The 16,193-nt window shown below is 33.0% G+C and overlaps 1 protein-coding gene across 1 annotated transcript; it reads right to left on the reverse strand.

Moving 5' to 3' along the window:
• Positions 1-1,789: 1,789 nt before the first annotated feature.
• Positions 1,790-6,205, reverse strand: LOC113781756 (probable xyloglucan glycosyltransferase 5). The gene is made up of 5 exons (XM_027327750.1): positions 4,845-6,205; positions 4,053-4,361; positions 3,680-3,970; positions 3,023-3,136; positions 1,790-2,929 (listed from the first exon to the last, which is right to left on the reverse strand). Exons 1-5 carry the CDS (start codon positions 5,676-5,678, stop codon positions 2,285-2,287), a joined length of 2,193 nt encoding a protein of 730 aa, XP_027183551.1. The 5' UTR covers positions 5,679-6,205; the 3' UTR covers positions 1,790-2,284.
• Positions 6,206-16,193: the final 9,988 nt, after the last annotated feature.

Genomic DNA, 16,193 nt, shown 5'->3' on the forward strand with positions numbered 1-16,193 from the left:
AATGCATAGACTCACAAATATATTCTCTATTGCATTTAAAAATTTTCCTAATTTATCCCTATTTCGAAACTTTTTTTTGTAAGGAGTGTATATTGAACATTCATAAGACAAATCCAATAATAATTTTTGTAGTAGAGCATGCTACATTCACAACATGGGGATAGGAAACAATTGGGTCCCAAAAGATAAAATATTTGTAGGATAAATATAGGTGGAAAGAACATCACACTTAAATTGATCATTGAAGATGACTATTTAATGTATAAAACGTAATTAGGGGTGAGAATGTAAGAATAACTGACCTTCGATTCGCATCTAATAATTGTAGGATGTACTCTTACATTATATTAGTATTAATGCCACACTTTTTGCACTAATGACGTTAGTACTAGTCGTAGTAAATTAGTGATTATTGTGCTTTATTTTTTTTTAATAAAAAAGAACATAAAAATATAGGATTAACTTTTTATACACTGATATGTAGTGATTTTTTTACACTAACAGTTATGGATGTATGTTATATGTGCATAATTTGAATTTTAAATTTGAATTTATGCTATGTGACAATAATCTAAACCCGCTAGTGTTAAACAATGTACACTAACAGTTATAAAAACCTTATTCAAAAATATAGCCCCAAATCAACATAAGTTATGTGGATCTTGTAGATTTGCATCATAGCCCCGAAAGTTACACTTTCTTTCCGTTAATTGTTTCTACAATTTTTGTTTACCAAACTGTTGCATTAGAGTACTGTAGGATGTGATTTCACCATAAAACAACAGCTCAAATAGTACAGGAAAAGCCCCTCAAAAAGAAGAGTTAATAAGCTTTGCACACGTAACAAAGTTGCAAGTAGATTTTAGAAAGCCATGTGAGCACCTAAAGTAGGATGTATTTATGCCCATAATCTTTACGAATCAATCCAAGAGAATAAATATATTATTTGGAGATTGAGAATTATCCATAACTTAAAAATTCACGTTAACTTTGTTATTTTGTAGAGAACAAATCTTGCATTAAGGGTGCATTTGATAAAATTAAAATAAAAAATCTGAAATATGAATTCATTAAGTTGTTGAATTGTAAATATTGATGTCCTAATATTTGAATGCATTTTGCATTAAGAGATAAGTGAATAACTTATCATCAGATCTACTTAATTAATTAAGATGTTCTATTTTTTATTATCAAACACGTCTAAATATGTTAAAATTTGAATCTATTTAGTGTAAATGATGAATTGAATTATCAAATAAGGTCTAAATAATGTTCAAATTTGTACAAATGACAAAACGTGGCTGCTGGAGGAATATCTAAAACAATTACTTCAGTGCAAGATGCCAAGGAATTCTTCTAGTTAGCTTGTCAAATCAGAGGGTCTACTTCTCACCATGACAAAAGATTCAATTTAAGTGGACCTAGAAATACGGTCAATGCAAGAAAACATGAAGTTGTCTCAATGTGTGATTGTAACTCTCACATGCCAGAGATAGGGGAAAAAATAAATAAAATCTGTAATGGCCAGAGAAAGATTTGTGGTCCCATATTTGATATGTTCCTTTGGTTAGTGGGAGTTAAAGAAAATGAAAACCTCCTCAGCTAGCTAACCGAAAACTGCAAATCAAGATTCATCATCTTGTTTCCCCTTTTTTCGCCTGCCGACACAAATTTTACTCTTGCTTTCATCCCAAGAACAATAAAGTACATATCACCCGGACACAGAAAATGTTTGTGTGAAAGTAAAATGCAAGAGTGTGCATCTTGATCATGACAAAAAGTTGTGGAATTGTAAAGCAGTGTGACATAGGTAACTTTATTCAACCAATCAGATATTCTTATGCATTGTTGAAACATTCACAAAAACAATTCTACACACAGTGGAAGATGTAATATTGCTGCCAACAATAAATGGCACGAGTAAAATACAGAGACTCGGCTCCTACCTATATTGTGACTATCTATGGAAAGCTACGAGATCATTCAGCATCCTAATTGACCAAAAAAGTTGGAAAAATAAGAAGAAGAATGTAAAAGAATTACAGATTGGCATAGAACAGAAATGGCCAACTGGAGTTCTCTGACCATAACCATAAGGGCAGATATAAGCAAGACCGATCCTTGTTAATTCCTCTTCAGCCATTGCAGCAATGAGAAAAGACTGAAATCTTACTTGAATGCGAGGAACATGTGTAAATCTGAGAAAGAAAGCATGCTAGCTGCATGTAGAAATGAGCATGTGTGCTTCTTTTTCATTTTTCCCATATTATGGAATGCTACAATATCAGCTCATTTGCTCCCCAATCAGGTCGAGACCAACAAGAAGAAAAGTGACTCCTTGGAAAAGCAGAAAGTAGAAATGAACTCCATGAGCTGATAAAAGGCTTCTCACTGAAGCTGTTAACAGTAGGAAAGCAAGAGCTAGCTCCTTCCGATATATTTTATTCATTTTCTTAACCGGTGCAGGAATTGGCTTTTCCTGTTCCTTCAACTGGCTCATCTCTGAAAGTTCACTGTCAGAAGATCCCCTCATCATCTGTGAGTTGTATAGTGCTTTCATATCACTCTCAGCAGCAGCCAACAAGTCAGATTCTGAAGACCTGCCAGCCTTTTTCGTGACGACCCACTCGTATGAGCTACTGAATTGGAATAGTCCAGACACCATTGCATTAAATTTAGTTACTGACATTGTGTTCTCAAAGAGGAGGTAGGGAGCAACAAAAGGGATTGACTGAGGTGCAGGAAGAATGTTGAGCAATGTCATAAGAACAGGCACGTAGCAAACAACCCACATAGGGAGTTCAGCCTCTGGGATAAACATGGTTAAAGGAAGAATGATGCAAAACAATGTGAAAGAATAGAAGGGAAGAATAAGTTTCCTTAACAGAAAGAACAGAAGTATCAAATTTGCCTTCTTCCATGTTGGAATCTGCAGTAAGTTGAGAGATTAAGATATCATCAAGGAGGACCTCACTATAAATATGAAAATTATCCACCTATTGGAGTAATTAATAGTTAATACCTTAGAAGTTATGATGGTGGGAAGGCACAGTCGAAAAAGTTGCATGGGACCAGAATGCCACCTGTGTTGCTGCTTCCTGTAAGCTTCAAATGACTCAGGAACTTCACATAGGACCTGATCCAATTTCAGCAGAAAGCATATAAAGTAAATAGGTCAATACATTTGTTATAACTAGTTAGCAGGTGAAGGCAAAAACAACTTACAAGCTATTTATTGCCCATATGAAAACATGCAAGCCAAAAATAATTAGAAATGAGAAGCTTATTACGCTTCTTTAGCAGAATGCTGCTTAGAAGCTATATAAATGTTTCAGCAAGCATCAAATCTCTTGTGCAATCAAATTTGCATTTAGCTGAACATTATTGCAGGTTTTCTATAGTTAGTTTGTAAAATGAAGACCAAATTTTTTTCTAATGACCTAGAAATGATAGAAGAAACACGAACTTTCCTACGGAGTCTGACTAGATCATGGACTCTATTGGGAAGTGAAGATACGCTCAGACAAATTGAGTTTCCTACTTGTTATCTCTTCAGGGAATCCTAACTAATCTACTTAAATATCCTGTGTTATATTCTCAAGCCTGGAAAGCAAGGATGTTACAAACAGAATGTTTTCCCACTAATTAGAGTAAAATTGACTCAACAGACAAATAGTACCTTAACGTCATTTAAAAATATAAATTTCCAACCATGGAGATGAGCACGAACAGCAATGTCCATATCTTCAACAGTCGTTCTTTCAAGCCACCCACCAGATTCTTCCAAGGCCTTAATCCTCCAAACACCAGCTGTCCCATTGAAACCAAAGAAATTCAAGAAAACCCCATTAACCTGCTGTTCTACCTCAAAATGGAAACACAGATTAATGTTCTGTAGGCGAGTCAACAAGTTTTCATCCTTGTTCACAAAAGCCCATCTAGCCTGAACCAATCCTAAATCAGGATTGTCCTGCATTAAAACAAAGATGGTCAGTAAAAAAGTTCAATCTACCAACCACAAACTATGGACAAGTTACATTTAGTGTAGGTACCTTAAAATATGGAACTGTATGCTTTAGGAAATCTGGGGTCGGTTGGAAATCAGCATCAAATATTGCAACAAACTCATAATCCTTAACATAGTCACAGCTCATTGCAGACTTGAGATTTCCAGCTTTATATCCAGTTCTGACCAGTCGATGCCGGTAAATTATGTTGATACCCCGCTGACTCCATTTGCTGACTTCTGATTTGATGAGCTGCTGAATATCTTCATCATCCGAATCATCGAGAATTTGGATGAGCAATTGATCTTTTGGCCAATCGAGTTGACAGACTGCTGAAATAGACAACTCATATACCTGTATGAACCAATACAGCTATTAATAAGACATGGTGCTGGAAATGGATCAATTATAACCTTTTTAACATAGTATTAAATTCACATACTATTGCAGCCTATTGTTGAAAAAGCTCAAGTACTTCATTCAGTATGCATACTCAAGAACCACTTCAATGTGTTTCTGAAAAGATATAAGGTGATAACAACCTAGCATATGGAATTGTGACAACGCATCCCAGGAGGACTACAAAGTTTAACATAATTTTCACAGTCAAACTATTTACTACAGTTTTTCTTCTTGTTAATTTTGAATGCTGAATTCAAGTCATTAATGATGCAATTCAAAGCCTAGCACAAGGATTGTCATTAGAGGGTTACCAAGTTATCTATGATGGAATTCAAAATCTAGAAATTGCAATTCAATTAGTAGACCATACAGAGCTAACATATAGTTATGACAACGTAAGTAAGGCACAAATTAACAAAAGGTGCAGGCGATTACCTCCCTCTCATTACACATTGGCACTTGAACAAGGACCATGGGAAAATTTTTATTTGATCCCTCAAGATCATCTGATTTGAATGGATCCCCATCAATCCTTGGCTTAATCTTCTTCCACTTAATATACAGGCAACCCAGGCAAAGAACTAGTCGATCTAATGACTGAATTAGAAAGAGAACAACACAGAATGTAGAAAGGCCTTGAATAGAAGGTGCTATATAATCAACCCGAAACGCCAGCCAAGAAACATAAATCATGTGAAAAAAACCTTGGAAATCAGAAGAATTGGGAATGTACAAATTTGGGTTCTCAAAGTAATGCCAACCTTTCAAGTAAGCAACTACCTCAAAGGTCAGAAACACCAAGGAAGTAGCTAAAAATGCTTTAATTATATTCAACAACAATTTTCCTTTGCCCAGCTTCTCACTCGCAAGACCTACTCCCTGCCTGAAAATCAACCTCCTCTGAATAGTTCCCAGCAGTGCCCAAAGAATAGTTGCAAGCCAAGCAACACAACCAACGGCACGGTTGGCCTTAAGAAGCAATACCCAAGTGACTTGCTTGGCATTTTTCCCACGGCTCTTCTCAACTGGCCTGAATGCAGTATCAGGGCTGTCAATTTCCACAATGGAATAGTTGGGATTCTCCATTTTCACAATCACTGGTGTTCCCTTTTGCGAGTCCTTCCCCGACCAGCTAAAAAAATCCAATATTGGAGCCATTCTCTTACTATTCAAAAAAAAAAAAGGACAGCTGAAATCCTGCCCACAACTGTATGAACCGAAACACAGTGAACCCCTCACAACACCAGATCTCAAATTTCTCCTGTGCATAAGAATTTGCACAGGCAGCAAATCCTAAAGACTTCAGAACTCAAGAACCCATTTTAGGCCATCCAATTTAAAAAACAATGCAGCAGAAAGAAAAGCCAAAAGAATGGTTTTTGGAAGATTCTTTGCACGCTCTCAAAGGCTACTCTTCAGTTGAGAGACACTAAACAATGGGAAGAACCCTTATAGAGAAAGGAATCTGCCATCTACTTCCAGCAGTAAAACCTTTTTGGTATTTTTCAGTACAACCTTTTAGTCCAAAGACCCATAACAATTCCAACTTTAACATTCCAAGATTTACCACTCAGTAAATGACACTAAAGATTATGCTCTCTTAGTATAGTGTTCTGTTGCTTAGTCTAGAAAACAGTTTCAGGTGTTGACTAAGTTTGAATTTTTAAGTACACAAAAGAATGGAAGCAGTTAAATGGATAATAAAAGGATTAAAATAGAAGAATAAAAGTATTCACGTGAAAGGATGAAGTTACAGAACAATGCAGATCCTCATCCCCAAGTTGATCTTCTTTTATAGTCTCTTCAGGCATCGGCTTTGCAGTCTACATCCACAGCCGTTTCTCAGCCCCTCCCCAACTGTACCCTGTAAAAAGAAGACATACCGGCTCTTACTAGTAGCTTTTTTCCTTTCTTTGTTTTTCTTTGGGAGTTTAGGATAGAAAAGAGAAGAAGGGAAAACTTAAGTTACGAAAGACGAGAAGAGAAGAGAAGGGATTGTTGTGTTATTTGGGAGTTTGAGAATTAGTGGAATGATTTTGGATATAAAAGTTATTAAATATTTGTTTAAGACATTTTTAAGGATAAAATAGGTATTTTAAAATACTTTCATAAGTTTCCTCCAACTTTCTCTCCATTTCTCTCCAATTTGGAGGAAAACTTTTACTTACTATTTATCCTCTTAAATCCTTCCATTTCTCTTCTTTTCTTTCCTAATAAAAACTAACAAACGAAGGAAATGTTCACTTTCTCTTCTTTCCCCTTCTTTTCTCTCCAAATCATCCACTCCCAAACAACCCAATCTTGATCCCTTTTCCTTTTTCTGGTTAGAAGTGAATTCTTAATTGCTTTTTTCTTTTCTATTGGTTAGAATTCTTAATTGCTTGGGTGGATAGAAGTTGTTCTATTGGTCTGTCAACCGTCTGTCTAAGGTCTAAGCTTTTAAGGACTAACTCCATTTTGTATTGCTGAACTTCCATCACTTTTTACTTTATATTCCAAATTTTGATTTTGAATACTCTTGAACTCTCAATTTTGGATACTTTATATCTTAAATTTTTAAATTTATCCTAATTAATGACAACTTTAGCAAAAATAATGGCATAGAGTACTCAATAAATTAATAGCAATGCGCTGAAAATGGTCAAAATGTGCCAAGATATTGTAGCAAAAATAAAGTAATATATTGCGATTAATTTGTATTATCTTTTATCTTATTAATTTTACTAATAATATTAGTGCTTGTGATCATATCAATCAATGACAATGTACTAAAAGTGAACAAAAAAAGGTTGCAGGATTGTAATTAGAATAAAATGGTATGTTGTCCTTAATTTTCGTCATCCTTTATCTCATTAATTTTGAGAATGTAATTATTGATTAGATTTAAATAAGACAAACTTGATAGTAAAGGGTCCAAAAAGTCCAAAATTAAGAGTTTAGGGTACAAAGTGTTCAAAGTTAAAATTTAGGATGCAAAATAAAAAAGTGATCTAAGTCTAAGGGTGTAAAGTGAAGTTAGTCCAAGTTTTAATACAGTAAGACACATTTGCCATTTCATCAATAACTTATTTAACTTGGATGGAGTTAAGTATCTCGTCACTTTTCAATTGATCAAGGATACAAATTTCTTGTATAAATACTTTAAGTTGTAAAGTGCAGTTAGAGTAATAATATGTGGAGATTTTCTACAATTAAACTCTTGTTAAATCCTTGGATAAAAGTTGTTCTATTAGTCAGTAATTAGTAAACAAGGTGTTAATTCAAATTTATTGCACTTCACTAGAAAACTAAATGGATGGGTCGGACCGGTTCAACAAGTCATATTTAAATAATAGGCATTATTAGGTTAACTTATTTAATTAATAGGTTAAAATGGAAAACATTTAGATTGCATAACATAATTGGGTCAATAAAAAAAAACTGAACTATTCGTGAATTAGTGCGACGGGCTAAAATCAAGTTGAAATTTATTGCACTTTGGTGAGACTATGTAACAGTATAGCTATCAACATGGACGGATCAATTGGATTTGACTGGTAATAGCTTTCTATATATAAAGCATGAGGCGGGGGTATGGGGATAAAATTTTATGTCATTTTTTGATTTTCCAATTTTATCTCTATAAAAATTAAATATTTATTAAGAATAATTACTTAATTATTAACTTTTAATAACTTCCGCGCCCAATAACTTCTATTTTTTTATTTATTTGTCAAAAAATTCATAACTTCTTTTTTTGCCAAAAAAACTTCTATTGATTTTAATAAAGACAACTTAATTTTTTCTTAATTTGCACATTCAGACGAGTGTGCTTTTCCCATAGTTTAGATAATGGGTATAATTGGATTAATTAATGTAATTAATGGGCCAAAATAGGTAAACTTTAGATGGGTATATATGTAATTGAATCAAATTATTTATAAACCACCTAAAAGTTGACTTTTTTTTCCTCAAATTTAATGTTTGGATTAGCTGTGTTTTGGAGGTGTTTTTGAAAAATTTTACTGTAGCATAATTTTTAGAGTATATTTTGGAATATTTAAGAGTAGTAGAGTTTTTAAAATATATTTTGGGATATTTTTTAAACATTAAAAAAATTTAGATTACTTTTTAGAGTACCTTTTAGAGTGCTTTTTAAAAATTTTTTAGTATTTGAAAAACTAGTTTTTGAAAAACAGAGGGATCCAAACAAAAGAGCGGCTTTTTTTTTTGTGGATTTGGTATATATGAGATTAAAAGATAGTTGAAAAAATAAAAAGTATTTAAATCATTTGGTTATGAAGCAATAGTTTTCTATTTTGCAAAATGGAGCTAGCATGTGATAAAAAATTCAAAAAGAAATTCAAGTTAGTAAATAAAACTTTTACCCAAACAAAAAGGGAAAGAAAACAAAAATACATAGGGTAAAATAAAATGGATATGATGACAACTTTTTAGGGAAGGTCATTTTTAAAGAAGTTTGAGGATGGATTAGTTTTGGAAATTGATTCTTTATGCTCTACATGTCATAGCAAATAGAAGCACACTTAGGGTCTGTTTGGTTGGAAGTAAAATGTTTTCCTTGGGAAAATATTTTCCGTGGAAGTAATTTTCCATGAAAATCATTTCCCTTTCATCATTTTCAGGTGTTTGGTTAGCTTATTGAAAATATTTTCTTACTTCATTTTTCTGGTGTTTGTTTAACTTTTGAAATATTTTCACTTTTATCTCTATCTTTACTTTCTACACATTATAACTACATACTTCTTCCCATGCAAAATAAGAAAATTTATCTCATTGTTTAACTTTAAAAAATCTTGGGGAAATGTATATATGAACAAAAAATATCTCCTTAAGAAATAAACAAATTGCTGGCCATTTAGTATCAAATATCAATCACATGCAATGCTTATTGTGACATATATCTTGCACTCTCACTGCTGAAAGTTTCTCTAGAAAAAAATGTCCCTATTATACATAATTAATTACTAACATAGGATGAGCAGGATGGGGTTTTTTTTTTATTTTGAATATACAAGGGGGAGGGTTGGGTTAGGTTGGGTGGTACGGGGGAGGGAGTGTAAGGAAGAGGTCTTGGGTTCGAGTCCTCCTATTTACACAAAAAAAAAAGAACATATTACAAGATGTTTTCAGTAAGTTTGAAATATACTACAGGCGGGATGCATGCATTTCGGAAAACAACTTCAGTAAGTTTGGAAAGGAAGTTGTTTTCCATAAGATGAGTGAAAATATTTTACATAGGAAAATGTTTTCAGTAACTTTTGTGCAACCAAACACGGGAAATTAGGAAAATATTTTCCTGGAAAACATTTTCACCCGAAACAAACGGACCCTTAGTTATGTTGGTTGCGTCATTTTCTCTTTCAATTAGCCAAAAAGGAACAAAAAGAACTCATTAAATAAGTCTGTTTTAATTTTATGTTTAATTGATTCTGATTGGTTAAATTTTTAAATGGAATATGAGAAAGTTGCTCTGTGATTTTGAAAGTTACAGATTATTCTAAACTAAAATTTTTACCAAATTGTTATTGTATCCCCTTATTCATATATTTTAGGTATTTCTACCCCTAATATTTAGACATTTTTATAACTTATTACATTTTAAAAAAGATACAAAATAACGATTGAAATAATTTTATATTTATAACGGCCAAAGTTACAGTATTTAATATCCTTTTTAATGTTGAGGATTTCCTCGATTTGGACCACGTAGTATGGGCCCAAATTGGTCCAGTTCCAGTCACAACGAAAACGTATGGACACCTAGGCGGCCAATTCAAGAGTGCGCCAACGCTGGGGCGGTTGCTACAGTCTATGTTAACTGTCCCGAAAAGATTAAGGGTCAAGATTTATCAAAAAAAAAACGTAAGGCTCAAGTTATCCGTTGTGTGTGTTTGAATAGCTCATTTTTTGAAATAATATTTTATTTGTATCGTACATATATTTTTTAATTTATTTTTTTTATATTTTCGACAATCTTTTTATCTCATATATATTATATCACAAAAAATGTTACAATAATTATTTCAAATAATACTCCATCATAACATTATTTGTGGGACTTACAAAAAATTTTGTTCTATGCTCATATCACGTTTAAAGTGATTTACATTCTGAGTAAACAAGTTTGAATAAAACCGTTCAAAAATGTTTACATTCTGAGTAAATAAGTTTTGAGAGGAACCGCTCAAAAACAATTCACCTGACAATCATTTGGCCTCTGGTTCCCCATTCCAATAGTTTCAGCCTGCAGCCTAGTACTTTTTTTATATTTTTGTTGGACTTGTACTTAAATATGTCTTTGTGGTATGTCTTTATTAATAACTACGTACTATATGCAAAAAATGGCAACTGGTTTTTTTAATGGGTAGCTCGCGTACATTCATTAGTGCACTTACATATTCATATTTATTACACTCCTTGTATTTAGATACTTTTTTGGTAAAAAACAAAAAAGCCCATAGTGGTAAATCTAATATACAGAAAAGCCCTCCATGATTTTAAAACATATAATACGACACTCCATACTTTGAACTAAATTATAAAGGTGACAGAATCAGTTAAATTTAACGGAAATGGACGAAATGACCAAAATGCCATGATATATTTAAGCAAAAGATAGCTCAAAAAAAAATCATTTGTTTTATTCTTTAGATAGAGAGAATTGAGGGTTAAGGGGTAGAATAGGTATATTTGTTAACAATTAGGCATAAAAAATTTTTTAGGTTCCAGTAAGTCATTTCCGTTAAATTTAACGGATTCCGTTACCTTTACAATTTAGTTCAAAACAGGAGGTGTCATGTTGTATGTTTTGAAACCGCAGGAGGCTTTTCTGTGTATTAGGTTTACCATAGAGGGTTTTTTTGTTTTTTACCCTACTTTTTAATATAAATTTAACTATAACAAAAAATAAATACTTTTAGCAAGTGCCTATCGGAACCATTAGCCAAATCCAAAGAACAAATGCCAGCAAAGACTAAATTGAGAATAGAGTAAGAGGTAACAATTTCGTCAACAGTTCCTCACAAAAGACTTATTTCTACTGCAAAAAGTTTTGTCTTTATTGTTAGCTAGATAAATGTCTCCTATAGCGTCAATGGACTTATCTAACACTCAGGTCATCTTATGCTCACCATTATGCAACACATCATGATTGAGTTTTGGCAACCCAGCATAGCTTTGTTCTCTATTGTATATTGCAACTTGAAACAAAATGCAAACCTACTAAGTTTCTCCGTTCCTGTCCCTCTCCTTCCCCTCATCTTCCATTGTACGAAATTCCTTCTGCTTTTTGGCAGTAATTGCAACTACAGCAAGCTTTTTTTTATTGTTGTTCTTTGACTTATTTTGGTAAATACAACTCATAAGACATAAGTTTTATTCTCCGATCCATGAAGATTCTATATGTAGTTTACTCTAACTATTATTTGTCAAATTCTTTCATGGAGTTTGGCTGTAATTTCCTCAATATTTCATTTTTGTTTTTAAGTTTTGACTTCCGAGATTAGTGGCTGTCAAAAGATGATGATTAATGTGTACACACCGACGAACAAAAATGTTCAATTGAGAAGGAATTTTAGTTATTTTGTGATTCTATTTTTATTAATTAAGTGGCAAAGGATTTAAACGGTTGCCAAGATTTACTTGAGACAAATGTATGCAATGGTTATTTATTGTCCGGACATCTCTATGTTGACCAAAATATCTTATGTATCAAAGTCATTTTTTCATTTTACTTTCAAATTTTTCTTTTTTCTTTTTTTTTTTGGGGGAAAAAGAAATCCTATGGTGATTAGTGTAACAAGAATAGCTTAACATAAGCTTTTGGTCAAATTGGTCAAAATCAGTCAATGTCAGTAAAAGTAGGAAAACCATCAAATGAAGAATGATTAATACTCCCTCCGTCCTAAATTATTTGTCGCATTTCGAGATTCTAACTTTTTAGCAATACTGGTTTGATGGTGATATTAGTGGATTTGTTTCCAAAGTTGCCCCCAAGAATTCAAATTTCAAATTTGAATTTAGTATGAAGTATTAATAAAGGTGGGGATAACATTGGAAAAAGAGATCAAAAGCAATTTTGACTTTGGTAATATGACAATCATTTCGGGACATTTCAAAACAGAAAGTATAACACTTTCAATAAGACAGAAAAGAGTATTAGCTTGCATCTATTGAACAACAAAATCAATTATCAGATGGATATGTTAGCCTTATTAAAAAAAAAAAAAAGCCTTATTCTTGTCTGTTTCGGTTTTACAAAATCTGATCATGGAAAGTGATTATTGAAAATAATCACAATTAACAAAAGCTACTCCTTTTTGGTACGGATTTTAATTTTTTTGTCTATTAAAAAATCCCAATGTAATGGAGGATGAAAACTTCACATTTGTATTATTATATTAAATAAGAATATAAAAATTGATTATTCAAAATAAGAATTTATACTAAATTAAAATAATTAGCCGAGAACAAGCAGGTGTCCCTATCTAAGTACAAAAACACAATGGCGGATAAAAACTCAAAACTCTAGCAATAACACTGCCAAACCCGCCGCACCGACCGGGCAACTAGATGAGTATCTTCCAAACCACAACAATGGCATATGCTTTGGTCTCTTGGGCCACATGAATGCTCTCAAAAGGCAACCAATATTCGGATTTTAAACGCCACAAGTGGCCTCAAAACCACCTAGGCCTACACTTAGGTGTACAATTGTACACATGTAATGTAAGTACAATTGTACACATGTAAATGGGGCCTCCAAGTTATCTGTTAGTGAAACAACTTCAATAATGTAATGAGAGATGTGTCTATTTCTAGCTTGCTTATGTCTTGCAAAAGCTCAAAATGAACATGACTAATGTCTTTGGTTTAATCTAAAAAGTTGCAAACCATTCTCCACTTTGGTGTCCTCCTTAAATTAACTCTACACACAAGGTATTGAAGAAAGTATAGCCGTGTGAATAGCTTTCAAGTATCATAATGTCTCGGTGTCTCGATATATAGGCAACATTTTGTCCAAAACAATTAACCCCCTCAAGCTTGGCCATAATTATGTATAGATCTCCTTCTGATTTTTGATATTACAGTAAACTCTGTAAGGTTTATATCATGAATTTAGATGTTCCCAGATGATAATGTTAATGAAATTGTGATTATTTCAGGCCATATTCATCATTCTGAGGAAGTAGCTCTGTCAATTTGCATTGTCTAATATTGGTAAAATAGTAAGCTGTTCAGTGATAATCGCATTCTTCTTTCAATTATCATCCTTTGGCTTTTCATTTTTGTGTTCTCTTTGCGTCTGTTTATTACATCTAAACAATATCAAGTGTTATATTCTTTTATTTTGACCAGAGATGCCACTTTTCCTGCTGCTCTCTTTTCTTTTGTCAATAACTTTTTTTTTTGGTCGATACGATAGCTTTTTACACTTTGGGGAGGGGAGGGCCTGAAGAGGTTTTGGAGTAATCCGAAGGGGATTGAACCACCACCGGATCTAGAGATGTAATCGAGCCGAGTCGAGCTCGAGTAGTGCTATACTCGAGCTCGACTCGACTCATATATCCATAGGCTCGAGCTCGGCTCGAGCTCGATCGAGTCAAAAAAATTGATACTCGAAACTCAACTCGATGTACTCGCGAGTAGCTCGAAACTCGATTCGATAAGGCTCGATAACGAAGGGTATTTTGTAAATTCCATATAACTTATACCCATAATGGTCATTTTATAATTATAATACATATATATTATTTAAATTATAAATATATTATTTAAATAACCCTGGCTCGACGAGTAGCTCGACGAGCCTCGAGCCGGGGATTTTTGACTCGAAACTCGACTCGATTGTCACTCAAGCTACTCGAAACTCGGCTCGAACTCGGTCAACCCGAGTTCGAGCCAAGTCGTTGACCAAGCTACTCGCGAGTAGCTCGCGAGTAGCTTGGCTCGCGTACACCCCTAACCGGATCAGATGAGTACACTACGCACCCGCCTGAATTTTTTTAAGGAAGACCACATTTAATTGTGGCAAATCCTTGCCTTCCACCCCACCAAGCCTTAATGCATTAGTGGTGACCACCGGACCAAAGGCCGGTGGTTTCTTTTGTCAATAACGGATAGGCTCAATTACACTCATTCCCCAAATCTTGGTGTTGTCAGACTTCACTTCTGATAGCATCAAATTGGCAATGTTTCTACTTTGAAAATGTAAAAAGCATGCTAATAGTTTGTAGATTTAATTATACTTTAACCATCTACTTTGGGGTAGTCACAATTTGCCTACTAGAACTTTACTAATATTACACACTTTGCCTCCCCTATCTGAAAGCATTTTAAGTTTCTAAGGCAAGAAAAATTTGAACACCCTAATACCCAAAATACCCTTCTTGAATTGTACATCGCTTGTCAATTTACCAACTAAACGTAAGCAACCATTACTTTTACAGGGATATGTATGCCTTATAAACTATACATAGTGGCAGAATTAGAATTTTTAGTTGGAGGACCTAACTTATGTGTAGAAAATTGTCAATGTACTAGTGTAATTTTAGAATTATCGTTTACGTTTTTTTTTGACACCATGATGTCTAAATACAAGTCAAAATAAAAAAAACTTTTAGTTAAATTTCTATTTTCTATCACTAGATCATTTTACAAAACAATAGAAATTCAAGTGCATAAAACGCAATAAGCTATATATGTATTATTACATCAATACATCTATTAATGCACTTATTATAATAATTACTCATTTCTCTATTTTCTCAATTCTATAGTATCAAACTTTGCACAAAAGAAAATCTCATTTTCTAGTGCAAATTAGAAAGACACAAATAACATTGCTAATGGGATCTAAATCTTGATTTTATATGTTTACGAAGGGAACTTTTAATAATGTACAAGTTTATTAGTTCAGATTTTACTTCTAAAATATCAAGTGTATGTAGAACCAAGCATTAAAACATGCAATTTGGTAGTGCAAAATTGAATTAGAATGCAATAATTATTTGGAAGATTACACTGTTTAACTTTAAAGAAAATTATTTTTATTTAATAGATTAATTTTTGACATGTCAATAAGTAACGCTAAAGTAGTTAATAACAAGTTGAATTTTATAAATCAATTAACTAAATACCAAGGTCAAAAATATTGAAGAGGGTGCAATAAAATTTTGTCAAAATCTTAAGGTGATAAAAGAAAGGCTTTCTATGAAATTCTTCAACATTTCCTAGGGAATAAAACAAATATATCAAAACCGTTTTTTGTGGGGCAAGGAGAGAGGTGGCTGCCCCCGTTGGTCCCCTGCCAGCTTCGCCGCAACTATGTCAAAATGTTTTGTCTTCTACTTTTAAGCTATATAATGATTTGTAGGGGACGAGATCCACTTATTACTTCATAAATTTAGGACCAATCAAAGAGAGCTTAAAAAAGATGAAAGCAAGGTAAATAATTTTTTTTACGGGTTGGTCTCTTTCTTCTTTTTTTTTTGTATGGATTTTCTTTGCAATACCTATTATACTGTTTTCAATTTCTTTTTTTTTTTAAATTTTTAATTCTTTATACATATAACATGCAACAAGCTTGTCATTTTCCCTCCAATTGAGTATCTTTGGTATCCAAATTCATTCATATTTTGACTCATGAAAGGTATTATTCTAAAACAACAATTCATAGGCATTTATGGCATTATACAATTTTTCTCATGGGCATAAGGCATAAATTTTTTTTTTGCCAAACACGGTAACAAATCTTGCATTAAAAAAGCAACTGTACAAAGT

The sequence above is a fragment of the Coffea eugenioides genome, chromosome 8 (genome assembly GCF_003713205.1).
Source record: "Coffea eugenioides isolate CCC68of chromosome 8, Ceug_1.0, whole genome shotgun sequence".
In the NCBI taxonomy this organism is placed as follows: Eukaryota; Viridiplantae; Streptophyta; class Magnoliopsida; order Gentianales; family Rubiaceae; genus Coffea; species Coffea eugenioides.